General features: G+C 44.3%; 1 protein-coding gene across 2 annotated transcripts in view; it reads left to right on the forward strand.

Moving 5' to 3' along the window:
* MAML3 (mastermind like transcriptional coactivator 3) overlaps nt 1–26,883 on the forward strand; it is a 307,203-nt gene that overhangs the window by 267,730 nt on the left and 12,590 nt on the right. For both annotated transcript variants that reach the window (XM_077300246.1, XM_077300247.1), the window contains exon 3: nt 24,884–25,120. In XM_077300246.1, coding sequence (XP_077156361.1) covers nt 24,884–25,120 — 237 coding nt within the window. The remainder of the gene's footprint in view (nt 1–24,883; nt 25,121–26,883) is intronic.

A 26,883-nucleotide genomic window follows, 5' to 3' on the forward strand; every position in this document is an offset into this window, starting at 1 on the left:
TCTGACTTCTTTGATCCTCTCCCCCCCTTCAAGAAAACAAAGAAAGAGTCTTCTGAGCCTCCCTAACCACCTGCAGAAGACTTTCCTGTTTCAATGGGGGGGGGAGAGGAAAACCTGAGTTCAAAGCGATCTAAATTCAACAGGATTGGCAATGGAATAAACAAAGTAAGTGCAGACTCTGCCCTAGTCTGGCACTGTTACCGCTACATCACACTGGCTCTTATGTGGCATATTAGGGCTGCTGGTGGTGAAAATGCCATCAAGTCACTGTTGATTTATGGTGACCACATAGAAACCCCTGAAACATTCTTCAGGCTTTGAGAAACTCCAGAAGTGGCACAACCATGAAGAATATGGTTGGGAAGGATTTCCGTGTACACACCCACCTGGGGTCCCTCCCCTTCCCACCATTTCAAAGCCCATCATTGCCCATTTTGGGAGGAGGGGCAGGTTGACATGACCACATATACTCAGATCACCCGATAATGTTTAACAATTTTTTGTAAATATAAAAAAAAATAACTCCCAGCCATTCAGGAAACCGTTCCAGGACCATCAAGAAACCCCAGGGTTTCACAAAACCCTGGTTAAGAAGGCCAGCCAGAGGGTTTTCAAGCCAAGAGATGTTCAGAGGTAGCTTGCCATTGCCTGCCTCCATGTCTTAAACCCTGATATTCCTTGGAGGTCTCCCATCCAATTACAAGCCAGGACTGACCCTGCATAGCTTCCTAGATTAGACCAGACCAGCTAGGGAGGAGGTTAGGGTGACATTTGGGGTACAAAGACCATGTGTAGTGTGGTGCAATTCTCTATATATGCTGAATGGTTTTTAAATCCTGGGTCAGATCCAAGGATCCAGTTAATCCAGTATCCTGTTTCTAACAAGTGCCAGCTGTCTTAGAGTGAAGTAGCCTCACCCTAACTTTGCTGCTCAACAACTGATATTCACTGGCATACTTCTTATGAACCAGGTGATTCACTTTACCTTTTATGTCTCATGATGATAGCCCTGTTTTTGCTAGTCTATACTAGTGGCTGTTATCGTATATATTCAGCTGCTGTCCATCTCATCTCCTAGAAGCCTGGACTTGTGTATGTCCAGCCATATGTTTTATCTTCTTCTTACGCTCAGATAGCTCACTAGAGCATACATACAGGCTTTCTATTTTTTTTTTACAAAAAGTTACATACTGAGATCAGAGCTGTGTACTCCAAATGCTGTGAATCATGGAGCTTGTTGTTGTTGTCGTCAGGCATTCAGTTGTGTCCGACTCTTAGCGATCCCATGGCACAGCTGTGGTCATGATCATGGAATTGCCACACCTTAAATCTTCACTAGCAATAGTGCTGAGGCACACTTGGATAAGCCACATCTCGTGTGTTTAAACCTCTGGAACAGCACTGAGTGAACCCCTGAATAATATCAACAATATTGAACTTCAGTTTATGATTAGTACTAGTATCAAAGCCCATTTTTAAAAAATGGGCTTTGAAAGGGGCGGGAGGCAGGAGTGCATGAGAGGGTGGCTGCGGCTCCCTTTGGCCCGCAAAGCTTCCCCCTCTGGCTCCCTCCCAGCAAGAGTGTACCTGCGGGCCACAAAGCCCTGTTGCTGCCTCTCTCCTCGTGGAGACAATGGAGGCCGCAGCCACAAGGCTTCTAGCAGGCAAGGAGGGAGGGTGGGAGCTGGAGGGGGAGGGCCAATCAGGGTGGACCTGGACAGACAGGGCCCCAGACAGTCTCCTCCCAGAAGGCTGTTTCACAAATATAAGGGAGCGAAATAGTATTAAGGATTGTGTAATATTGTATTCATAAACTGTGTTCTGTGTTTAGCTCTCTCCTATTTTGCCTTGTACCACTGGAGCATTTCCCAGCAACAAATACTCATTCACCACTGGGGCATTTCAGCACTAGAAAACTGCAGCCCATTCTGTCTCCCAGAAGTACACACTTTCATGTACCCCATCATGTGTCCAATCATGCTTTGCCACTTGCATGGGATATAGTTTGACAGGTATGCATACTGTGCTTTGTGTATATTGATACAAATGTGATGTTTGCAGTAACACTTTGGCCATGAGACTGGATTCTGGCCCGGCTTGGTAGTGGCTAGGAGGCTGACTTCTAATCTGGTGATCCAGGTTTGATTCCCCACACCTCCCCCACATGCAGCCAGCTGGGTGACCCTGGGTTTGCCACAGCACTGATAAAGGTGTTCTGACCGAGCAGTGATATCAGAGCTTTCTCAGCCTCACCTACCTCACAGGGTGTCTGTTGTGGGGAGAAGAAAGGAAAGGTGATTGTAAACGGCTTTGAGACTCCTTCTGGTAGAGAAAAAGAGGCATATAAGAACCACTTCTTCTTCTTCTTCTTCTCTGTATTTTCCCACTTTTTGGAATGAGATAGGAGTGTCCTGAACCACCACTGATGTTGCAGAAGTAACACTAGAAAAGTATTTATTTCACTGACAGTAGATTAACTCAGATAAGAACAAGTTCCACTGTGTTAGCAGTACAGCCTAAATACACTGACTTGCATAAGGTATCTGTTCCCCAAGCTGACTACTTTAGAGACTATGTGGGGAAACTGATGTTCATTATCTCTGGAGAATTTCTGTAGATAGACAGCTAGCCCAAAGTTACCCAGTAAAATTAATTATGGCTGAGTGGTAAGTTGAACCAAGTTTTCCCCAGTCTGCCTCCAGCACTAACCAGTAACCTCAGAAGGGTGTTCCCTTTCTTTTCAGAGGAGGAAATATAGCTCAGGTATTGTTGGTGCAAGCAAAACTGGACTGCATGCAAATCAAATGCTTCCTTTTCTGTATTGAACATCTGTAGCTCCTGGTTGGTGGCACAATTGCAGAGGGAAAGGGATATTGCAGAGCTGACTTCCTTGGAGCAAGGGTGAGCATTCTGTCATGCCAAGAAACAGGAAGTTTGCACCTCTTTGCTTATAGCTAAGGGCAAGTTGATGCTACCGTATTACCTGAAGACTAAGTCCCATTTTATCTTGAAGACTAAGGAAATATTATACCAGCATAAGCTTTTGTGGACTACACGCTATTACTGAAAATGTGGGCTCTAGTCAATAGGACTTTATGGTTAGTTTTTAGAGTGCCACTGTATTCCTGTGTATTTTTGTTGCGACAGAAAAATATAGTTACCATTCTGAGACCATGTTTTGTGCAATGAATGTAACAATATATTGAACTTCACTGGAAAGCTAAGCCTGGTGAAGTCATCTTCATTATTTACTGCAGCAAGCAGAAATTAGTAATGTTTTCGTGTCTTGAAAATCTATGAGAAGTGGCAACACCCAGGATGTATTTAAGTTGCATTCATTTAGGGTGACGGTGCACTTTGAAGAGTGCTCTGACATTCAGAATGGTGAAGAAAAATGGACCTCCTTCTAAGGAGACACAAAGAAACTCATTAATATCTGTGATGTCCTCTGATCCCCCAGGAAGCCAAATGTTTTGCAAAACAGCCTTTTCTCTGCCGTATCCTCCCAAGATGCTTAGTGTTTAGTTCATGTTTGTGGGTGTCCGCATATCACATCAAGGCATTTTAGTGTCAGAAGAACCTCCACTATTGCTATTTTTAGCTGGAGGAGTGCTTTCCGTCTGCCACAAACACCAAGCACTGGAGAGCTGAATCCAGCCTCCTTGATCATTTGAAAAGGAGACTGCTCCAGAATTCTGACCACTACAGCACCACTTTTTACAGTTGGTCATAAATCTCCAAGTATGCCATGATATCTTTAGCTTGGACTCCAGAGATTTCCTGTTGAGCTGCAAGATGCAGTCCTGCAAGGCTAAATATACTCTAGTCTCAGGCGTAGCCAAATAAACAAGGACAGCTTCAACAGAAGGGTTTTTTTTTAAGAGTGCAAATCAAACTTTCTTTTTTTCAAATGAGATTAATTAAGGAATGAAGTTTATTTTGGCAGTGAAAGAAAGCTCTCTGGGTACAAATGAATTCTTATGCCAGTGTTGTTTTGATTCCTAGTCTCAGCAATCTCTACAGCAAAGATTGGGCAAGTTGTGTGGCCCCTCTATGGAAGCCTCACCAGTTTCAAACCTGTCTTGGCATGTGGCATGGATGGACTGCTGTTTGAGAAGCCAAAGCCCAAAGCTCCCTTGAGTACCAGGGCTAACTGCAGGGGACTTTTTCTAGTGCCATGCCTGCAATAAATCTATAATAAATCTAAATAAATTATAGATGTAAACATGGTTTATAATTTGCTCAAGCTTTGGCTAGGATGATTGCCAGTATGTTATAAAGGTACATCAAAGCAACCCCGCCCCATGCTTTTCAATAAATTGTTTCTGTAGCAAAATGATATATAAGATGGGTTGAAATAAAGGGCCATTCAGCACAGCGCTAATGTTACTGGAGTATAACTGTTGTGAAACGCTATTTTTTTTAACATTATGTACAACGTTGTAAAGAGCCTCTTGTGGCACAGAGTGGTAAGGTAGCCGCCTGAAAGCTTTGCTCATGAGGTTGGGAGTTCGATCCCAGCAGCCGGCTCAAGGTTGACTCAGCCTTCCATCCTTCCGAGGTCGGTAAAATGAGTACCCAGCTTGCTGCTGGGAGGTAAACGGTCATGACTGGGGAAGGCACTGGCAAACCACCCCATATTGAGTCTGCCATGAAAACGCTAGAGGGCGTCACCCCAAGGGTCAGACATGACTCGGTGCTTGCACAGGGGATACCTTTACCTTTTACAACGTTGTACACACTCCTGCAACACTTCCGCAAAAAGTGCTTCGATGTAGTACCTTTCAGGGAATCATAAAAAGTGGATTCCTCCTTTAAAAACCCGTTTGACTCCTGAGAACAACCTGCAACACATCCGAAAAAGGCATGTGCGTTTTCAATATAGCAGTAGGAAGAAGGCTCCTCCTTTGCTCCTGCCCCCAACTTCCAGGAGACGTGGAAGGCTTTTTTTCTTCAAGCCGCCGATAGCAATGAACACGCAAGCACGTGGCTTCTTTAACCAAAGTTCCTGGACAACTAAGGCAGCAGTGCCACACAGAAAGCATCCTTCTTCAAATGTATTAAAACTTTCCAAGTGCCGTCACCCGCAGTCATTGCTCGAAAAAAAAAAAGGCTTTTATGGAAACCCGTGTATTCGTTGACACACGGCATTTTTTGTCCGATAAAGGAATGTTTTGGGAAGAGAAGCCAAAAGATGGCTCTCTATGGAGCAATGAGTAAACACATATTCGTTGCCACTTGTAGTTTCGGGTTTTTTTTTTAATTTAATGGAAAAAGAGGTTTTTGGTGGCATTAGGATATTGATGTCATTGGCTCTTCTGTTTAATTGATGGCCAGAGGCCGGCAGAAACGTCACAAATTATGTCTCATTTGTAGTGATTCAGGCAAGACCAGAAACTTGTGGGTAACAAAAACAGCGCTAATGGGAGAGCCTTTTTTCCACTAGAAATGGCTGTGTGCATTATCAGCACCTGCTGCTATTAATTGTAACACTTTACGATCTTGCTTACATTTAGCTACATTGGCAGTTGTGCAGAATGGCCCAAAGTATTTGCATTTGAGTGTTTACCTTACCAAGGATATACATGTGGTGGCCCTCCCTTCTTTGAATTTCTCTTGCTCTTGGTGGCCCAATCAAAAACATTTTCAATTTGTTAGAAATGGAAATTGCATGCTTGATGAACATTCTATCTCTATTATTGATATACCCATAACATTTTTAAAGGTTCAGATTATGATGACCTTGGATCACTCTACACAACAAAAGGAATAGTAATGTTATTTAGCAAGTGTAATCTCAGTTGGTTTAGGAAGTGTTTCTTGCTACCTGCTCCTCCTCCGGCAGGTGTGTACCTGTGTGAAAAGAAAATAAGAGAATTAATTTTATTCTGGTTAAAGACAGGGAAAGAAATACCGTGCTGTGAGCTCCCTTAAGCATCTGTGCAGGGGGGGAGGGGATGTGCTTTTAACTATGAAATCCTTTCTTGTACTTTGCACTGGTTATATTATGGAGCTGTATTTTGAAGCTTTTGGGCCACTGTCTGGAAAACAAAGTAACCTCTGCCCATGTATGCCTAGGCCCTTTCATGAGGTGTATGCATGCTGTTTTAATAAGTAATAGGTGTACTCAGAATAAAATAAGATATAAGCCCTGCTCGTACACAGAAACAAACCTTCAATTCAACGCTATTCTACTTCTGGAGAGTTTCATCATGATATGATGAAAAACCATGACATTTCCAAAAGATTAGCCAAATAGCCCTCCAGAGGAGCAATGGGGGTTGTAACCAGGATCTTTGAGGGAGTGGTAATATGGGAGATGTGTAATTTTCTCTGTGGGAGAAGAATGACAGACAAGAAATCTTGCCTATGCTATGCTAAAGGCTTCTAATGCATTCCAGGAAAGAGTCAGCAAGAGTCGATCAAACCTGTCAACCATTGAGATACATGCAAAGACCAACATCACACTGGCAATTGGGATTAGAAGAGGGCACTTGTAGGCATGCCATTCATTGATATCTTGTCACAGTGGGCTCTGGCACCGCACTGGCACTGCAGGGCCCAACTGTATTAGCTGTCATTGCAGAGCTACCCATTTTCCCACATTAATGAAAAGGACCTCCTTTTTTATTCTGCTATTAGCGTCAACCTGAACTTTTGAGGTTTGTCATTCTTTATGGAAAGGATTTTCAAGGTGTGAAGCCTTTTTCAACGTCATTCTAAAGCCTCCTCGGCATTAGTCATTCATGTTAGTGAGAGCTCAGGGAAGGTGCCACAATTGAGTGGCAACTGTACCAATTAACGTTGCTGCTGGTGTTTTGTGAATTGCATATAAAATGTAGGATTTTTGTCCAGAAGAGCTCCTGCAAATTGCCCGACAAAAAGTGTGCCCTGCCATGTCAAGCTTTGTTGCTTTCACTGACATGATGATGTCTGTCCAGATTTCTCAGTTGGGCAGGTTTGCTTGACAGCTCCCCAAAGGGAAATCTTTCTTGTTAACTATTAGTTGTGTTTCTCAGAAGACGGGTCTAACAAGGAGGACTAGTCGCTTGCTATGCAACGCACTCTTGATTTCCGTTTGGAGAGGAACTGTAATGTGATTGACTTTGATATCAGCATTTAAATCGCAGCTGAATGAATATCAAGGATCCCTGCTTACACGTTCAAATACATGGCTCCTCTACTGTCAGGGGCACAAGCCCTTTTACATTGCCTCTGTACCTTCTGTTTTGTTGTTAACGCTTCCTGTCATGGAACACAGAGTTTACAGTCAATCATGTTGGAAGCCAGACATGTGAATTACCATTTTTCAAAAGATATCAAACACCAATCATGCACTTGACTTTCATCTGTGAATAGCTGGGCTCTGTTGTTGGAGGTTCATGGCCTAAATGCATTTGGGGCTCTCACAGTAAGAATGTTATCAGCAACAGGGTAAGATCTACATTAAGAAGAGAGAGAGAGATGATGACAGAGAAAAGGTGGCTGATAGAAGAAAGGGATTTGTCTAGACAGCCTTGTCAACTAAGTGCCTATTCAGAGGTGCAGGAGTAGGTCATGATGCAACTTTTCTTAGATGGTAGCACTTCAGACTGTGGGCGGGAAGGGTGACATCTGTGAATGCCTGTGCATCAAAATAATAATACATGGAAACCAAGAATATTAGAAAAACTGTTTCAGCTCTAGGGATATCACTTGGATTTGCATTTTTAAAGGGTTGAGTTTTTGTCCATTTTCCACATTGAAATCCACCTCTTTAGGCACAGATCCAAATTGTCCCTTCACTTGCCCTGCTGCAAAGGAATCCCCAGAAAACCAGGTTTCATTTTTTAAAGCTGGGACTAATAGGGTGACTAATAGGGTGACTAATGCCATTGTTTGTTGTTTGGGAACGCCCCTTTCCTCATCGCTGTCCTCCCTTCCTCCCACATTCCAAAAAATCTTCCTTTTGTTGTCACCTCCCCCCTTCCCCCCAAGCATCCTGAATGTAATTTTCCTAAAAACCTAAGTTATAACGTTATAACATCATAATACTGCTGTGTAAGACTGCAAGACTGCTTTTTAAAAAAAACTTAGGAACAGCATTGTAATGCAATCACCACTTTTTTTTTTTAAGGGGTGATTGTGTTATTACATTGTTTTTAAGTTTTAAAGCAGTCTCGCTGTCTTACAGAGCAGTGCTATGACGTTGTAATGTTATAACTCAGGGTTTTTAAAATTACATTTGGGACCCTTTGGGGGAAAGGGAGAGGGAATCAATGGCACAGAATGGTGGTATTAAGGGGATAAACAAAAGCAGAGATGCAAGCAGACACCATTTTGCAGAAAACACATTTTTTGAAAAGGAGAAAAGCATGATGGGAGGCTGCCTCCATCAGACTCTGTGAAGAAAGCATGTTACGAATTTCAGCCTGGGAAATAAGGGGAGGAAAGCCCAAATGCGGAAAAGCTAGAGTCAACTCACAGCATCCAAAGTGAAGCTAAAACAAGGTATATCTCCTAATAGGGAACTGGTCAGAGTGAAAGCTCTTCTGTTTTTCCTGCCATATTTTTAAGTTGAGAATTGGGGGGGGGGGTGTCAAGTATTCATATATGAGACCTCCTCTCCCTTGCAGTCCAAAGCAGAGTCATTCCAAATGCTGCCTGTTTAAGTCATCCCCAAACCATTACCCATAGTGGTGGTGTCTTTATATCTTTCCCCATAGATAGCTGTACAGCAGTGGGACGGGCCAAGGGGCCCTTCCTAATGCTGCTCAGACTTGAATTTAGTTAAAATCCTTGCATACCAACTTTTTTTGTTGCCATCCCAAGACTGGATGGCCCCTTGTTCTCTTTGCTTGCACCCCTCCCCCACAAAAGCCTTTCTACTTTTTATCTTCATCTATGAGTATTAGTAACTTGTTTTTTGGAAGGAAGGAAGGAAGGAAGGAAGGAAGGAAGGAAGGAAGGAAGGAAGGAAGGAAGGAAGGAAGGAAGGAAGGAAGGAAGGAAGGAAGGAAGGAAGGAAACTGAGATGTATAGGAGTCTGCTGAAGCTGTTGTATTCCGTGTTAGCTAGCATATCTTGCATACCCGGGTGCAGGCTTCCAGAGCCCTTGTGCTCCTTTTCTTCTTTTATAACTGGCAAACTGATTGTTCCTGGCTGAGATTAATAATAATGGATGAAGAGAGAGAGAGAAGGGAGAAAACGGCAGGGGGGGTGTAGGATGTATTTCTAAGTAATCAAAAAAACACTCTGATTATCAACAGTGAAGAGTAAAACCACCAAAGAGCATTTCACTATAGCAAGTTTTGTGGCACAGCCAACTTTTAAAGATATTTTAGACTCGGGAGCAAGTGTATAAAAAACTTACTGTTGCAAGTGCTTCAGACTAATCTCAGCACATGATAATTTCCCAAGGTCAGTCCCTTAGAAAGAAAAAAGCTTTCTGGCCATAGCAGACTGATGCAAATCACCAAGCAAAAAACTCCAGCATCTCTGCCTTGAACTATGCCCCACTTCAGGGTTATATCCTACTTGCTGAGAGTATCATGAACTTTTGTTTCCATAGCCGAGTTTTTTCCACTGGGCCTTTTACCCTCCCACTGGCTGTATCCTAATGCATTTATTTTTAAACGTTTTGCCTGCCGTCAGAGTCCCTCCCCCATTTTTATTGTGAACTCTACGGCATTGATTATTTCTAAAACACACTCTTCTTTTTCACTGGTAGGAACAACTATGGTTTCCCCATTATTATTATTATTGTTGTTGTTGTTGTTGTTGTTGTTGTTGTTATATGGCGAGACCCACGTGTTGTGGTGTCCAATGACTGCTGCCCTGTCTCTCTTGAGCTGAAGCGCTGCTGTCTGCTGTGTGGTGACTTCCCTTGAGGGCTGCCATGATGGTGCTGAGCCTGCTGGCTTGGGAAAGCTGGAGTCCTATTTCTGGAGTGCCTAAACAGCCTCCCAAAGCCAAGAAGGTCAGGTTGCATCCCTGTAGAGAAATTCCCCCAGGGTGGGGTTAGGAGCAAAAGTGAGCCACTAAAGTCTTCTCTATGCCCTTTCTTTAGGCTACCGGCATTGCTGGGTATGGTGCTGTTGGAAGGAGCTTTCCCTTTTAAGCCCCTCAAACCATGATTTGCAAAACCAGAGGGAAATTCACTGATAGTTCTGCTATTTGGATGTCAAAGGGAAAAATACATGCCTATACCTCCCCTCACAGATACAAACAAAATTTCTCTGCAAAGCCTAGTAATGCAGTTCTGGGAATTCAGCTTCCCTGCCAAGCTCCAAATCTAAGCTTTACAGTGCTAAGCAGCTATTTCCCTTTGTTGGTACGGATGTGCTGTAGGTAACGAGCTTGCTTTTTGCCCAGTGCCTCGCCTGAAAACACACACACACACACACAATCAGTGTCTCTTTAAAACTGCACAGCTTAGAAGTGGGCCAAGTCTCAGATTGGTTCATCTTGTCCTTACTGTTTGGTGCCTGAATCAAATAGCAAGCTGGGCAGTTTTGATAGAAAAGTTTCATTTCACCACTTCCATGTCTCTGCAGTTTGGAAATCTGGTTTCCCAGGGTCTTGGTCAGGTCAGGTCCTTAAAGTGCACAGATCACTCAGTTTGCTCCAATTGCTTAGGGAAGATACACAATGCCAGAGAAGTTGCAGAACGCAATTATCACGGGGACCATTTGTTGCTGATTGGAGCAATTGGTGTGCTTTTAAAGTTGTCTGTGTTCAGTGGAGCCCTTCCACCAGGTCTATGGTTAAGGTCAGGATAACAACTATGGGCCTCCCTCCACCTCCCCAAAATTCAACACCATCTGACCACAATGAAAGACCTCCCCACCAAAGGGCTGGCCCAGCTAAGTATAGAAAAGCCAGCTGAACCATTGAAATATGGAAGGGCGACATACCAGTTTTTAACTGTAATATTTTAATTATGTTTTATTGCTCTTTTGTCTACTAACATGTTGTAAACCACCCAGAGCCTGTTCAGGGGGAGGAGGAGCCTATAAATTAAATAATCATCATCATAATCCTGCATGTGCATGCACACTTCTGTGTGTAAGAAAGAGCCAGCACACATTCACTTGGCACCAGCCTTTGAATTAATGTAGTATTTAGATCACACTTTCACTGTACATATGTTGAATGTAGCTTGAGAAGTATTGCACATATGTATTTTAAAAATCAAGCCTGTACTGTTCATGTGTTCACCGTAACTTGTGAACAGGGCTTTGATTGTGATATGAATCAAACCAGTAGGTGCTCAAGTGTATCTTTCAAGGAGCCTTAACTCAGTCCTATGCAGGTCCAGCTTAATTGCAGGTCAGGTGGGCATTCTCCTATCTAAAAGACAAGACCTGAGACTTCAACTTGGCAAAACATGGCCGCAGCTCTATTCAACACATATGAATCATGGGCTATGAGCGTCAGTACCTCCATGGGGAGGGGTGGATCTGATAGCCATCCCCGTCCAGCTGCTGCCTGCCAGCCACAGCCCCACGGGAACGAGGGGCGGCAACCGCTAGCGGGCCCACCCGCAGGCACTGGTCGACCGTTCGGCCAGTTACCTAACCATCAGGCCCACTAACTCCTGGCAAGCCTGAGCAGACCCCACAGGCGTCAACCTTTTTTTCGAGCCTATCCAGCCGCCCCGCCATGGGCAAAGGCCAGCTCCCTGTTTGTGAGTGTAACTTGTATAAGCATATAACTGTGAGTAAACTGTTGTCTAATCTCAAATCTGATTCACGCATGCAGTCAGACCATGTGTGTGCATACTTGGGGCACAGTCCACGAAACCCTTTCTGCAGCTTACTTCTGTAAAGACATTCTCATGTCACACTGATTGTTGGAGTCATCATGTGGTCACCATATATGAGTGAGCTCACATTGTGTCTTTGCAGGGGGACAGAGTAAAATAAAAGGGCATTGAAGTATATTTCTTGAATTGAACTTGTAACATTTCCCATTGTGCAGGTTGCAGTCAGGGCAGTCCTTTGGTCTAGTTTGCTCATCAGAGGAAACAAAAAGTGATCATTTTGGTCCTAGGCACATTTACAAATAAGCTAATTGATTTCCATGGAGTGTATCATAATCCTAACATAGCCATGTGATATTGGCGGAACATTGCTAAAGGTTTTGTATATTTACACTCAAGTAGCTGCATGTTGGAAGTTACTTAAAAGCTACATAGAAATAATTTCTGAAGGAATAGTATTTGTGGGACAGATGTAGAAAAAAATTAATAATGATAGAGAGAGGTATGAAACACAGGGAATTTGAGGTTAAAACAAAACAAATTGACCGTATGCAGAGGTCCTGTGTCAAACGTCAGAAGGATCTGGTTCTCAGAGTTGCTATACCGCATGACCATGGCAACGAGGGGGAGAGAGTGTGGCAGATTTAAAGCTTCTCCCTCATGGTAGAAGAAAGAGCAAACAGATGAAGCATTGACACTCAAAAGAGCATGGCAGAGTTGTGAATTCACTGACCCTAGATTTTGTCTTTGTGGGGTTTTTTTAAGGAAGCAAAGAAAGGAGCAGTAATTCACTCCGCTGGGTTAACTGAACTACAGCCAGAAAAAAGATTGCTTTACTAGTCTCTTCTTCAAGAAATGGGTGCCAGCAAGTGATTACTGGGGGGAAATTTTCAGGAGAAAATGCTAAATGAGCATTTCCAATACAGAGATAAAATTTTTAGACTACACCTTTTATATGAAAACTGAACACAGTCCTAGCATAGTTTTGAAAGCATATATTGGTCAATAAAAATGCAAAACAAGCCAGAGAATAGCACAAAAATTACAATATGCAGACATAGGGCAATGGCTTGGTTCACGAAGACTGTGATTTGGCAGCATGAACCACATGAGTCACATGATCTTCCCTTCTCTGTTGCTCCTCTCTCATTCTTTTCACCTAATATGTTACTTTTTGTCAAGTACCATGGAACTGTGCTATATGAACAAGAACTTCAGTGCCTCCTGCTGTACTGTGCTTTCAAGAATCATGCCTCCATGGGTCAGAGGACTCCAGATTCAACATGGGGATCAAAGTGGTAAGCTGCAGAGAGAGGGCAGAATCGGTTAGAATCACCTTCCCCCTCTTCTAGGACCAGAAGTGTCTTCCAAGCAGGAAAGGAGGTTAGAATCCAAGCCTTCCTCTTTTACACCAAACTGGCTTTACATCTGAGCCTGCAAACTATGAGTCATAGAATCATAGAGTTGGAAGGGACCTCCAGGGTAATCTAGTCCAACCTCCTGAAGAATGAAGATTTGTACTTTCCTTACAAGAACAAGCCACTTTTCAGAATACAGATTTTTAGGGAAACTATAATTTGCCAGTTGTGTTGTGAAAAGTACATGTTATGAAAAACATGTAATTAATTATCTTATTATTTCTTCAGTGCTTGCTCCTGTATTTGCAAATCACAGCTGAACATTACATATGAACCAAACCTGAAAATATGAGAAACAGCAAACTGGCCTTAGAGGCAGCACCTGTGCAGATGGAAAATGAGTTCAGTTCTAGTGCTACTTGTTCCAAAGGAAAAAAATACAGTTTTGAAGCCTCATAGTTACTTAAAACCCTATGGCTTCATATGTGTTCACATTTATGAGACTTGGCAAGGCAGTAAGGTTAATGGAAGTTCACTGAAGAGCTGCTGCCTTTGGCTACCAGTGAAGGAAGACACAAAACTAGGTGTCAGTTATACAGGCATCAGTGCTGATTGGCTCACTGAGAAGGCTAAGGCTACTGTGCTGTATCAGTGCTGGGTCTGGTTGTGTAAGTCCTCTGTCAAGTATGAATGACTTTAAAATGAGCTATGGCGGAAGACCCTAAGTTGGATCCAGGCACCTTTCCCAGTATATCTTCCCCTATTTCCCTCCTTACTACAGCCCCTATCCCACATGGCTTTGGGGTTGTCCAAGAGGACCTCTCTTTCCTTCATCACTACCAGAAAAGCTGGATAGATCCAGCTGGTTCACTGGTTCCTTGAATTGGTCTGACCTAAATGAGGGGCATGATTTTTTGAAGCACAAAAAACATATCTGAAAATCAGTCTTGGTCATTAGAGTTTTCAGCTGGTTTCAAAATAATTAGAAGATAAGACCATACTCAGGGGAGATCCCCCAAAACATGACATTAACCAAAACAAAATTGTTCTTTTGGTTGTTAGAATTTCCCATCCATTCAAAATAAATAGTAATTCCTAGATGGTATCACTTAAAGCTGAGGATGGGTAACTGCATGTTTAAATACCTACCATCTCATATAGACAATGAAACAATTGCCTGCACAGGCAGAAGTAGCCTATTTGGAAGCAAGTGAGTTACATTCCTAATATTAGAGGGCAGTGTTTCCATGGAAGAGCATTCAAATGTGCAACAATTCCTCCCCATGCACAGCTGCATCTTATATAACTCAGGTACAGCTTTACTGCACATTCTGATAAACGCATAATCTTATCTTTAAAAAAAGCGATTAAGCACAAAATTCTTAGCTATAGAAACAACCTGGTCCCTTAGAGACTAATGCCACCAATCACTTGGGCTTCTAGGTAATTATTACTCAAAATTAGCAGACTTAACATACAGACACAGAACAGTTCTTGGTTCTGGCATTAAGAAAACTATCACCATACAAACCCAGTGCATAGAAAGTTTATTTCTATGGAACAAGGGGAATTCTTCTTCCCCTCTTTTGTTACCAAGACTCTACTCTGATGCAGTATTAATAGCCTGATAACTGTATTGACCTAAAAACAGGCAGCTTTATTGCAAATGGGGCGGGGGGGGGGCTTCTGTTCACTGGTTCCTAAATAAAGCAACATGTCCCAGTCCCAGACAGTTCAATGGTGTGGCGAAACTGATTAGAATGGATTGCAAAGAAACTTCAGATGTAATCATTCCTAAGGGAAATTTCAGTAACCACCTTTTTTATTCTATATGGGCACTCAAGTCATTCTCAGAAGTCCTGTTTGCTGAGACCCCTCTCACATCTTCTGGAAAGAGATTGATGGTTATAAGAGACAGGGCTTTCTGTGTGTTGGCACCTTAGCTATGGAATGCCTTGTCTACATCCATTTTTCTGGCACCAGTGCTCATGGCTTCTAGTGCTAGGTTATGAAGCATTTGTTTTCCAAGGATTTTGCTGACTCTTCCCTCACCCTTCATTGATCATATCTTTGAAATCTTTTTGTTAGCTATAGTTCTATAGTCTTTTACCATTACAATCCTATGCAGTTATTCCAATCTAAGCCTGTTGACTTATATGATTGAGGCTGGACTGATTCGCATAGGGTTGCTTTGTTAATACCTGCATATGACTACCAGCGAGTTCGTACATGTATGTTCACAGTGCTGATTGGCTGCCAAGTTAAGGGTGGAACAGCTGCCACACATTCAACGTATCAGGGAATTACATCTTCTTAGACATTTCAAAGTATTGGCATTCCAGCTGCAAGTAACAAGTGATGACACCTCAACCAAAACACTTGCATGTAAAAATCAGACACAAGCAAACCTCGGCAGAAGCTTGACGTTCTTGTAATGTGCTTGTATTCCACCTCGGTCTGTGAAACAGTGTTCCTTTTCTGGGGCTCAGAGCAGCGGGTTTGATTTATTTCAAATCTTTAGAGTTCTTAGAGTAAGGAATCATAGAATCATAGAGTTGGAAGGGGCCATACAAGCCATCTAGTCCAACCCCCTGCTCAACGCAGGATCAGCCCTAAGCATCCTAAAGCATCCAAGAAAAGTGTGCATCCAACCTTTGCTTGAAGACTGCCAGTGAGGGGGAGCTCACCACCTCCTTAGGCAGCCTATTCCACTGCTGAACTACTCTGACTGTGAAAAAAATTGTTCCTGATATCTAGCCTATATCTTTGTACTTGTAGTTTAAACCCATTACTGCGTGTCCTTTCCTCTGCAGCCAATGGGAACAGCATCTTGCCCTCCTCCAAGTGACAACCTTTCAAATGTTTAAAGAGGGCTATCATGTCCCCTCTCAACCTCCTTTTCTCCAGGCTGAACATTCCCAAATCCCTCAACCTATCTTCATAGGGCTTGGTCCTTTGGCCCCAGATCATCTTCATCGCTCTCCTCTGTACACTTTCAATTTTATCTACGTATGGAAAATGCTAGAGAGAATATATACTTCTTATTGATCTGATTAGCATTATCTTGATTGATGTTATAATATGATAGAGAACTGTGGGGCCTCAGTGAAGTTCAAGTCAAAGATGAGGGAGATGAGGAAGGGGGCCAAGTGAGGGCACCCATGATGGGAGTTGTCTTTGGTGAGCAATATTTTGTTCGGTTTCAGGCTTCTACCCCAAAGGTCTTTAGGCATTTGGAATGGCTGGGGGGCGGGAAGCACCTCATGGTGATGTCACAACACTGCATGTCTTCCGACCTTTCTCTTTTATGCCTCTCCATTTTTTCTCTCTCCCCTCTCCTCGTAGTGGCTGCCACAAAGGGTTTCATTTGGCTGACTGATAGCACTTTTGTCTATAAATGGAGGCAGTTGGCCCGTCTCCCGGTATAACACAAGATAGGCCTGTGCATCAGTTATGCAATCTTTAGCTTGATTACTTCATTGGGCCAAGAAGAGGGGAGTGGGTGGGGAATTTGGGGAGGTAGAAGAAAGTCTCTTCAAGCAGCCGGAGACAGCTGATGCCCCCTCCTTGAAGGGAAGGAGAGAGAGAGAGAGAGAGAGAGAGAGAGAGAGAGAGAGAGAGAGAGAGAGAAAGAGCCTAGCATATGGGTAGGGTGGGGGAATGATTGCATAAAATGGCTCAATTCATAAAACAGCAAAGGGATTATTAGCAGGCTGCATGTCACCCAAACAGGCCTCCTGGAATATGGAACAGTTGCTTTGCTCTGCAGGTGACACATCCCCTGTGGGTCGGCTGCTCTTTGAGGGAGTGGCAGACAGTGGTTTTAAGCCTTAGCAGACGAAAGAGGCAGAAGCGCAAGGCTTCTTGGACATTTAAAATTGGGATTTCAGAAGAAAATGCCTGGAAGGGAAACGTTCTGGGAATTCAGACATCCATGACAGACTGCATCAATAAATGTGTGTCTAAAAGCTACCTTTAAACAATGAGCGTTATCAAGGGTTAGTCACACAAAGAAGGATGTCTGCAGTCAAACTTAGCTTCAGAATGCTTGAAACATTGCACATGCCTGGTTTATAATCCATTCTCTACAACAGCCCTGTAGTATTGCAGACTGCAGATGTCGATAGTGGCTTGCATAAGGCCTTCTAGTGAGTTCATGTGAACGGTAAAATTTGGACTTATGGGTTTGTAACTCAATCCTATCATCCCTATGCTTATAAACAAAAATATACATAATTCTGCGGCTTTTCCTCTGAGTAGTGCTCTGGAATGTGAAGCCACTTGTTCTACTTTAAAGCTATATTTGTTTTCCCTGTGTCAATAACCCCCCAATTCTGGAATTTTCTATTGTTCTAGCACCCAGTTAACTTTATTTTTTTTTTAAAAGGAGGTCTATACAGCCTTCAGCACCCCAAATAGGCATGCTTAGATTCGCTGTTTGTGTGGATACCCCCACAGACAGGGCAGCTCTCCCAACGATCTTGCTCTCTAGTTTCCTCTCTGCTTCAAAGATCCCCTTTGACCCCCAGAAAAAGCTGCTCTGGGGATCATTGGACCTGAATGTATAGAAGTCGTGTGGGATGAGGGATGTAGGAACAAGGAGACTCTGGTGAAACAGAGCGGAAAAGCTAGCCGGGTTGCTGCTATCTGCTGTCTTCCTCCTTGTTTTCCACAGCCACTGATTTCTTTGCAAGGAACATGGTTGCCCTTTGCCCCCTGCTGTCTCACCATTTTGTGAACCTCCACATTTATTGTGCTTTTAAAAAACATTTCCTCCCAAAAGAGTCTTTCCCTCTTGGGCTAGGCATTTGAAAAGAGCCAGGCTGTCGCCCTCCCTCCCTCCCCCACCCACCCACTCACGGCATGCAGGCAGGATACCAAGCTATTGTTTTCTGGTCTGGTGTATTATCATACAAAGTAGGACATGAAGTTAGGTATGCTTTACCTGACTGTGTGGGAAAGCCCCAAGTCTGTTCTCGCCTCTCCTCTGCTTCTCCCCTTCTCCCCAGCGTTTTTCTGCAGTTGCACAAAGGCATGCAGCCTCTCTCCCTCCTTCTGTACCAAAACAAGGTGCTGAGATTGATAAGGCAAGAATATTCAGACATGGGGCTGATACAAAAGATCAAATCCTTCCCCTTTTGAAATTGGAGAGTAGGTGAAAGGGGGCTCAGGAAAGCTCTCTGCTAGAGATGCTGTGGTTAAGAGCAGAAATTAATTTTCAAGACAAGGCAAAACAACCTGTCATGAAACAGCTTCATCCAGTGACACCTGAGCCAGTTTCAAAGGGAGACTGTGAACGTGTTCCCTCTAGTGTGTAAATGGTCTCGTTTTATAACCTTTTGTAAGGATGCCAGCGTGGGTGATGCAAACTCTTCCCGTTTCATGACAGCAAAGAGCTTACAAGGCAGGTTCTTGCTCTTCAAGCCCTCGCTTTGATCTTCGGTGGGCCCTTCCACCATAATATTCTTTGCATGCACTGACAGTGTGAGAATCTCTGACAATGGTGCCTCTCTGAGTATCCATATTACTCCCTGACCATCATAATGATTTCTCCACAATGTCTGGCATCACCTCCTCCACAGAATAAGGACTGTATTATTGTGGGTCCCTTTTATAGCTTCATTTCTTCATTTGTAGTAATAAGATGTGGTTTCAGCCACCTTCTGAATACACTCCCTGAATCGATTGCCACTGGCTGTCTTACAAACAACCCTAGTTAAATAACATTATAATGTATTGTTACATTTATCTGTATATTTTCCCCAGAAGAAACACATGACAGCTTAAGGAGTCATTGGAATATGCCAATATATGACATGGGAAAGAGTTTTTGGTGGTCATGAACCCCTGTGTGTCCGTAGTGTGACCAAATTTAGCTGGTCCAGCCAACAGAGGATGCTTCCATAGGCCTGAGGAAGACAGGTGCCTGTTTTATAACTAGTGGAATATTCCTGCTTTTGGATTATTCACAGTCTGACTTTTTATCAGGAAGATCCTTGCTTCTGGTTTCTCCAGTTTGAAGCCCTAAATTATCCCCAGTTTGAAGACTTAAATAATGCTGACTGAAAACACCCACCCAGGAGACTGAGTACAATGGCTCCCCTTTTAAAACCCTGTGTAGGGGTTGTGTTTTCATTATATTAGATTTTCTAAATTGGGTGTTCCCAAAGTGGGCGGTACTCTCGCCCTGAAGGTGATGGAAGGATTTAGGGAGGACAGTAGTCTGACTCTTCCTGCTATGGCTGTGTTTTCCTAGTGAGAGACATTGCCTGTTCTGGGTTGTAGTGACCCTGGACTTCCTTAGTGGCCTCCCATCCCAGTGCTGAGCAGGGCCAACCCTGCTTACCTTCCTGAAGAAAGCAAGAGCTTCAGAAAGTTAGCTGGATGTAATCATAGTCCTGCTGAGCTCCTTCCCCTCCTCTGTCCTTCCCAGGCTCCACCTCAGATCTCCAGGAATTTATTAACCCAGGGTAGGCAACCCTTCCCCCAAAGACTCCATCTTTGGGAGGCTGGAAAAGCCTTCTGCTTGCTCCCAGCCATGGGGTTTTCAGTTGCTTGTCTTTCTCTCTGTCTCTCTGTGTGTATATTTCTCCCCAGTGAGGACTCAAAGTGGCTTTTATAAATGACTTTTGCAGAGAATGCATATATTTTTCCTGGCTAAATAATTGCCATCATACAACAACCACAACCACCAGGAACTTCATCAGGAACTTGGGGATGATTTTAATGACTCTCTTACAATGGAGGCTCAGATCATGACAGTAGCATGCCAGGCATTTTTCCATCTTCGCCAGGCAAAGCTAGTACCCTGACCCTTGAGTCACAGTCATCCATGTAACTTGTTCTACAGGGGCCTGCCCCTAGCCTTAACCCAGAAACTGCAGCTGCCTGGGTCCTTATTAGGACATTGTGTAAGGTCCTTATACTGCCTTTCAACAGCTGCATTTGTTGCCAGATCAAGTTTAAAGTTTTGGTTTTAACCTTTAAGGCCATATGTGGTCTAGGCCCTGTGTATTTAAAGGACCACATCTGCCAGTTTGCCTCCAGAAGAAACTAGATCTTCAGACACCAGCATGTGGATGATTCCTGGGTCAAAATAAATTCATCTGGCAGCCAGGGCCAGGCTCTGGTGGAATGAGCTGCCAACTGAGATCTGGACCCCGATGGACTCCCTAAGTTCTGCAGGGCCTGTAAAATGGCGCTCTTCCGACAGACTTACAGCTGAAGTCAGAACAAGCTAACGTAACTAGCAAAATCTACAGACCTCTCTCTATTCATCTCCAGAGTATTCCCACTACTAAACTGAAAAGTGAGCTCAAGGGGAAAAATTGGAGCACTGCAAAGTTTTAATTATGTTTAACCTCTAATTTTAATGGTACAAATGCATATATGTTGTGTAATGTGAACCGACTTGAGCCTGATTTCAAGGAGGGGTGGTTTATTAAACAATGAATGAATGAATGAATGAACGAACGAACCAACCAACCAACGAATGAATGAAGTGTAGGCAATATAACGTGTTTTGAATCTGCAGTAGGAAAGAGGTGGGGGGGCACTAGGGATGTGGCCTGGGAGGCATGGGGGCAGCAGCCAAAAGTGTTTGGGAACCACTGTTCTAAATCAACATTTGGCAGCCCCTACCATGCATGCACAGGGGATACCTTTACTTACCATGCATGCCAAACCATTTTTCTTGGCACTCAGTGCTCGTTCCCTGCCCAAGCAAGCATGACTAGCCCTAAGAGTGCTGGCAGCACCACAAGAAGCCAGTGGCATAGCAGAAGGCAATGGGGATAACTTATGCCTACCTTTGCCTTCCGGAGCCAGACCCAAGGCAATGCCATGGTGCTGGCAGTACTGCTGAGTTCTTGCTTGTTTTTGCCCCGTACAATCCTCATCTCCTGCCCTTCTTTGTTTGCTGGCACACCATCTTCTTCACAAGTCAATGGGGGGTATTGAAGGGAAGGTTGCCTGTCATTGCCATTAAGTCAGTTTGTGGTACACGCCTATACCATGTTTGAATTGACACACACAGGCATCCACCCTGAAAATACCTCTGTAGGAATCACTATGTTATATGGGAAAGTGGTGTGCACCACTCAGAAGAGGAGCAAATGTTTCCACTGAAATGTATTATGATGAAAATTAGGTGTGAAAACAGAAGTTAATTGCCTTGGCTGTTATGTGAAGCCAAAATTGGTGGGCTTTCACATTGTCCCTGTCTCCCCACCAAGCACTGCTGCCCCCTTTCCTGGTTCCATTCAACCAAAAAAACCCGTTGAATCCACTGTTCCCCTTATTTTTTAGGATGACAGTTGGTGGTTCTTCGTTTGGTTGCACAAATCTGCTATGTGAGTGTTTCTTCAGTTGTGCGATGAATCCACAACTAGCCTGGAGTTTGAACTCCAAAGTTCAGCACTATATATTGAACTCCATTGATGTAACAAAGATTTGCCCATGAGTCTCTTGGGCCCAGGGATGAGTCCTGGTTTGGAATTAATGGCATAGCTTGAGTTGCTGTGATTTTTCTCCTTGGCCCTAACAGCTACAAGTGGGCTTACCAAGGCGATGAAATCTGAGCATCTGCTACAGAACAAGGTATTCTTTTAGAGGAGCTGTGGTCTACACAGGACTGCCACGTATCACTCTTTCTGATTGCCAGGCTATCCTTGCAAGAACTTTGGAAGCTTGCCCAAGGTTTATTCTTGCAGCAAGAGCAAGGCAGTGTCTGATGGCCAGCTCTGACCTTAGCACTGGAAATCCTGTTTCCTTGCCCATAAATCATTGCGGGGTGGGTAGGGAGATACCTTCGGAATAGGACTGGGGGAAGAACACTCTGAAGGTTAAATAATCCCACTGTTTATTCCATGAAACTCCATCCCACTCTCCGTAGGGTAGTTGTGCATGCCTGAGGATAGAAATGGTTCTGTGTTTTTCTTTTTCTTTTGGAGAAGCCTATTGTGATGGCCTCTGTCGCCCTGCCCTTCCCACCAGCTTGCTCCTCAGGAAGGAAAAAAAAACATTATCCTCCAGCTTTGCCCCCCTCCCCTCGCCAGCCCCCTTGCAGACACAGATTATGCATTGTGTTGGGAAATTTGACAGCCTGCCTGGGTTTGTCTCAGCTTCCTGAGCTCATTAGTCAAGAGCAGCATGCTCTCTGGAAGAGGTGACAGGAGTCCCCTCAGCATTGCTTTGGATTGGGAGGCTGAACCCTCCGTGCTGCAGCTGCAGCTCTCGCCAGTGGGGAAGAGCTGCTTGCTCCTTTGTTTTGGAAACGTGGGTGAGGTGCAGGACTCAGGGCTGAGGCTTCGCTCCTTAAACCCCCTCCACCCCCCCCTCCCGAAACCCCATCTGCTCTCCTAATATGAGGACAAACAAGCCGGCGAGCCTCAGGACTGTGAGCCTTGAGCACAGATTACCTGTTGTACCCACCTCTCCCTCACGCAGTGGGCTTCTCTTCACCCTCCCAAAGACAGACGAGTGAGTGAGCCGTTTATCAGGCGAGGGTTTTGTCAGGCAGCCTCCCCCTGGCCCCTGCCTAGTCTCGTCTTTTATTAATTCAGGGGGGCTTGAGCTGATCTTTCCGTGTGTCGCCGCACGCACCACCCGACCACTGCGCTTTTAGTGCTGTTAGCAAAACAGGAGGGACATGAAATCAGTTTGGTGGTTCGATGTCAGACCGGGAGGAGAGGGCGGAAAATATCCCCAAAGCAGCCAGCAGGCTCTTTTTTTTCCTTTCTTTTCTTTTTTTGGCGTAAAGAGGGCCTCAAACCACCCGGGAATTCCTGGATTGTCTCAGGCTGTCGTGTGTGATGTCCATCATGCTGTAGGAGCACCATCTGTTCGGCATTATACTCTCAGTTGCCAGGCTACCTGCTCTGTGCTGTAACACTTGACTGCCTGGCTCGATGTTAGCAGCATTATCCCAGAAGTACTGGGCGGGAGGGGGGGCGGGGGAACGAGGAGGAGGAGGAGGATGGAACAGTAGTCATGATTAAGCCATCTGCAAGCATGGGGGAGGGTGGAGAGGGGGGAGGAGGAGGAGGGAGAGCCTCAGAGAGGGAGCAATCAGTCAGCCAGCCACCCAGCCGGCCCACCAGAACTGCCAAGGCTTAGGCTTGTGACGCCACCTGCTGGCACGTAGCAGGAGCAGCGCGCCATGCCAGTTTTGCACACACCTGCTGCTTCATCCAAGAGGCTACCTAGAGTATTAAAACGTGGATGGATTTACAAGGAGAGGTGAGATGTACCCCCAGCATCCTGTGCAGCATGTGAGACCTTCGCTCAGAGCTTAAAGAAGATTTTGCTGGTGCTCAGGGCCTTATTAACTGCAATGGTTGCCTCTCAAGTTCTCACTTGAATCTTGTAAGGGGGGAAAGGAGGGAGGGAGGGAGCAGAAAGTGTTTTTCTAAGAGGCATCGCCCTCCCTCCAGTCGCGCCTCTCAGGACTGCTCATAATTAAGTTCTAACCTCCTGGGAGAATTCTCGGTGCCTGTCTCCAGCATAGCAATCACCCTTGGTTACACCGGGAAAGGAGGAAGGAGGCGATCAGCATTGTGCTCACGGAACTGCTAACAAGCATCCTTTCAGACCTCTCCCTCCCTCCCTCCCTCCCTCCCTGCCAAGCCTTGAAAAAGACAAGAATCACAGGCAAAGGTGTGGGAAAGACACAGGGTGTGAGGGAAAGTCACACAAAGCAGTCTTCTTAAATCACGGCGAATCCCACTGTCAGGCTCAGATCTCACCTTCACTTAAAGGGACCTCATGGAGCTTTCTTTCAGGTTTAAAGAACAATCTTGTTGTAACTGCCCTTGTTTGATCTCCCTGATCACAAAAGGGGACCAAGGATTTTGAGAGCCAGCTAAGCAATAACATTCAAGCCTTTGCTATCGTCCCTTTAACCCAAAAAGGTATGATGAGGATGCTAAATTTGCATTTTGGACCAAGATTGTGATGAAGCTGCAGCTGGATGTTTGGCAGATCAACTGGGACTCTGGTGGTGTTTTGTGGCCTCATGTACTTTGCATTCACCTGCCATTAAGTATGTGAGATTCAAATCCTAATGAGTTCTTAGATGGGACAGAGGCTGGATCTTGAATTTCTGGCTTTGCAAATGACAATTAAAACTTTACCTGGAAACTCCCTGACCTATCCCCTGCCATTTCTTTTGCATCACTTCCCCTCCTTCCGCAGCCGAAGGTCATTGGGTTCATCTGTTGTTTCTCACTCTTCTGAAGGAGTATGCACAGAGCCATTTGTTCACTATTTACCCACAGCCTGGAAACCAAATGCAATTTTAGGGAGGCTTCCAGTTGCTACATCTTCTGTTCCCCAACACAGCCAGTTGATCATTTACACCTTCACCTCTGGTTCCTGCTTCTTCTCCCGTCACTGCATTCCTTTTAGTCTCCATCCCTTACCCTCCTGGCTGTAGGTCCAGTTTGAGCTAGTGCAGATAGCGCCTTACCTGCACAGACAGGACCCCTTGATATGTTTCCAGTCACTGAAAGCAACCCTCTCTGGCAAGCTTTTTGATAACGTTTTTGCCCCCATCCTTACCAGCAACATCATCAGTGTGCAAAACCAGTTGGGGAATTCACAGTGCAGTGGCTCCCAGTTGATGTTTAGCATCCCAGTCCCCATGACAAAGATAACCTCTAATCCTTGACAAAATATTTTTGCAAAACTATGATCAGAACTGTTCCTGCAAATACAGGCATGATAACTACGTAACAGCATGATTTGTCACATGACTCTGGTCTTGCTTTGTTTGTCTGTCTAGGACCAGCACACGGTGGGACTGTCTCGGCCCACGGGTCCTATGCAGCCCTCTGTGCCTCCAGGGTCCAGTAATGTGGGCACGAGTCCGAGCAGTGCAAATTTCTTGAGTAGCCAACCTCAAGCTGTCATCATGAAGCAGATGCTAATTGAACAAAGGGCCCAGCTCCAGATGATGGAACAGCAGAAGCAACAGTTTCTAAGGGAACAACGGCAGCAGCAGCAGATCTTGGCAGAACAGGTACTGCAACTTTTGTCCCTGCCATGGTTCTCCCCATTGCAAACATGAAGAGGGGAGGAACAGAACTACAGCTTACATTTGCTTTCATTCCTGGGACCACAAAACTTCTGTCATTTAGCTTCATGTTTTCAGGCAGCCATGAAATCACTTGTACATTGGAGTCAGCCCCAGGGGACTTGGCTTCTCAGCATCCCTCAATTGTTGATTCTGTATGTGTTCCACAGCTTCAGCCCAGCAGTTTCTCTCTCAGGCTGTATTCAGACATCATGAATTAACTCAAGTTTGTCCATGACAAGAATGGCCCTGGTTTATTCTTGGATTTGCAGCCTTTGGCCTCCCACTTCTCCTTGCACAGAACTAAGACTGAAGATTTCCTGGGATAATTTGTTGTGACATCCAAGTCTGGGTACTCCAAACAACTGAAGTTTGTTTCTTGCGCACAAACTAGAGTTGGAAACCATGGCCTAAAACAGTGTATTAAAGCACCCGGAATCAGATAAGGCAATTAATTGTGGTTCCATCAAAGACTTCCTCCTCTTGGAAGCTCTTACTCTTGTTTTTTGAAAGTGGGGGAGGGACAAGGAGGGAACACAAAGCCAGGCTGATCTGGTTTGTTCATGATGTCTGAATAATGGCTTAGATTGCTTTCCATTCTCTTTTGAAATAGTGGGAAGATGCACACAAAGCACTTGAAGATGCTTTTTTCAGGTCTCCCTTATTTTTATGTGGTTCCTGCCTTATTGTCCTGGCATCTCATAACTTGATCTCATGACACAGGAACCAGCTCTAAGTAACCAATCCAACCCCTTGATGTCAATGAGTTGTGCTGCAATCTAGACAAGAATTTAGCATGAATGCAAAATATGCTAAGTCACTCCAGAAAAAAAGCAAAAATGGAAAACATTTATTTTGCATTTCTTTCTGTGGATTATGCATAAAAGCAAGTGCTGTGCAAATGACTTGTCCTTGTGATGACTCTCATTGCACAGGGAGGGAGAGTGGGCACCAGTGCAATGCCCCACCCCCACCCCACTGCTGTGCAGCTGTCAAGTCATCTTCACAGAGCAAATGTGTGGTGGGAGTACTACACATGTGTCGCCATCCTCACAAATAGCAGTATTCAGAAAACAGCATCACTGAGCCCAGGGAGGGGCTGTAAGTTCTTAGAGGATCTGTATAGAAAGCAGCTGAAGTGGAGGTATTATCAGGTGCACATAGCTTTTCTGCACAGTGGTTTCAAGTGTGCCGTAAGTACATTTTAGGAACTCAGCAGTCCTTTCCCAAGGGCTTATTAAGTCAGTCTCAGGTGATGTAGCAAAATATTGCTTTTTAATTTTAATCTCTAGGAAAAGGAAAGTTTTAGCTAAAATTAGCCAATTTTACTTGTTTGCTATACTAATTTATGCCAACGTTTGCTTTTTATTTGGTGATGAAATGTGTGTGTTTATACACACACACACACACACACACATATTTTGCTGGTCATTGACAGTTTTAATAAACTGAACTTTCCCAAGGGCTTGATATCCACCTGATAACCTGATATCTCAATTGTGCATAAAAGATCAGCCAAAAAAGTCTTCCCTTACCTTCCCTTTTGTCAACAACATTGTGTTAAATACATGTTCACATACAGAAATTTGGAGCACTAGCTCCAAAAAAATGAAAATGAATATATGAATATATGAATATGGTAATTGATTAGAGGTGTGACATATTCTGGACATTCTGAAGCCATGTGGAGAGCGGAAATAGTGTATATG

The sequence above is a fragment of the Paroedura picta genome, chromosome 10 (assembly GCF_049243985.1).
Source record: "Paroedura picta isolate Pp20150507F chromosome 10, Ppicta_v3.0, whole genome shotgun sequence".
Lineage (NCBI taxonomy): Eukaryota > Metazoa > Chordata > Lepidosauria > Squamata > Gekkonidae > Paroedura > Paroedura picta.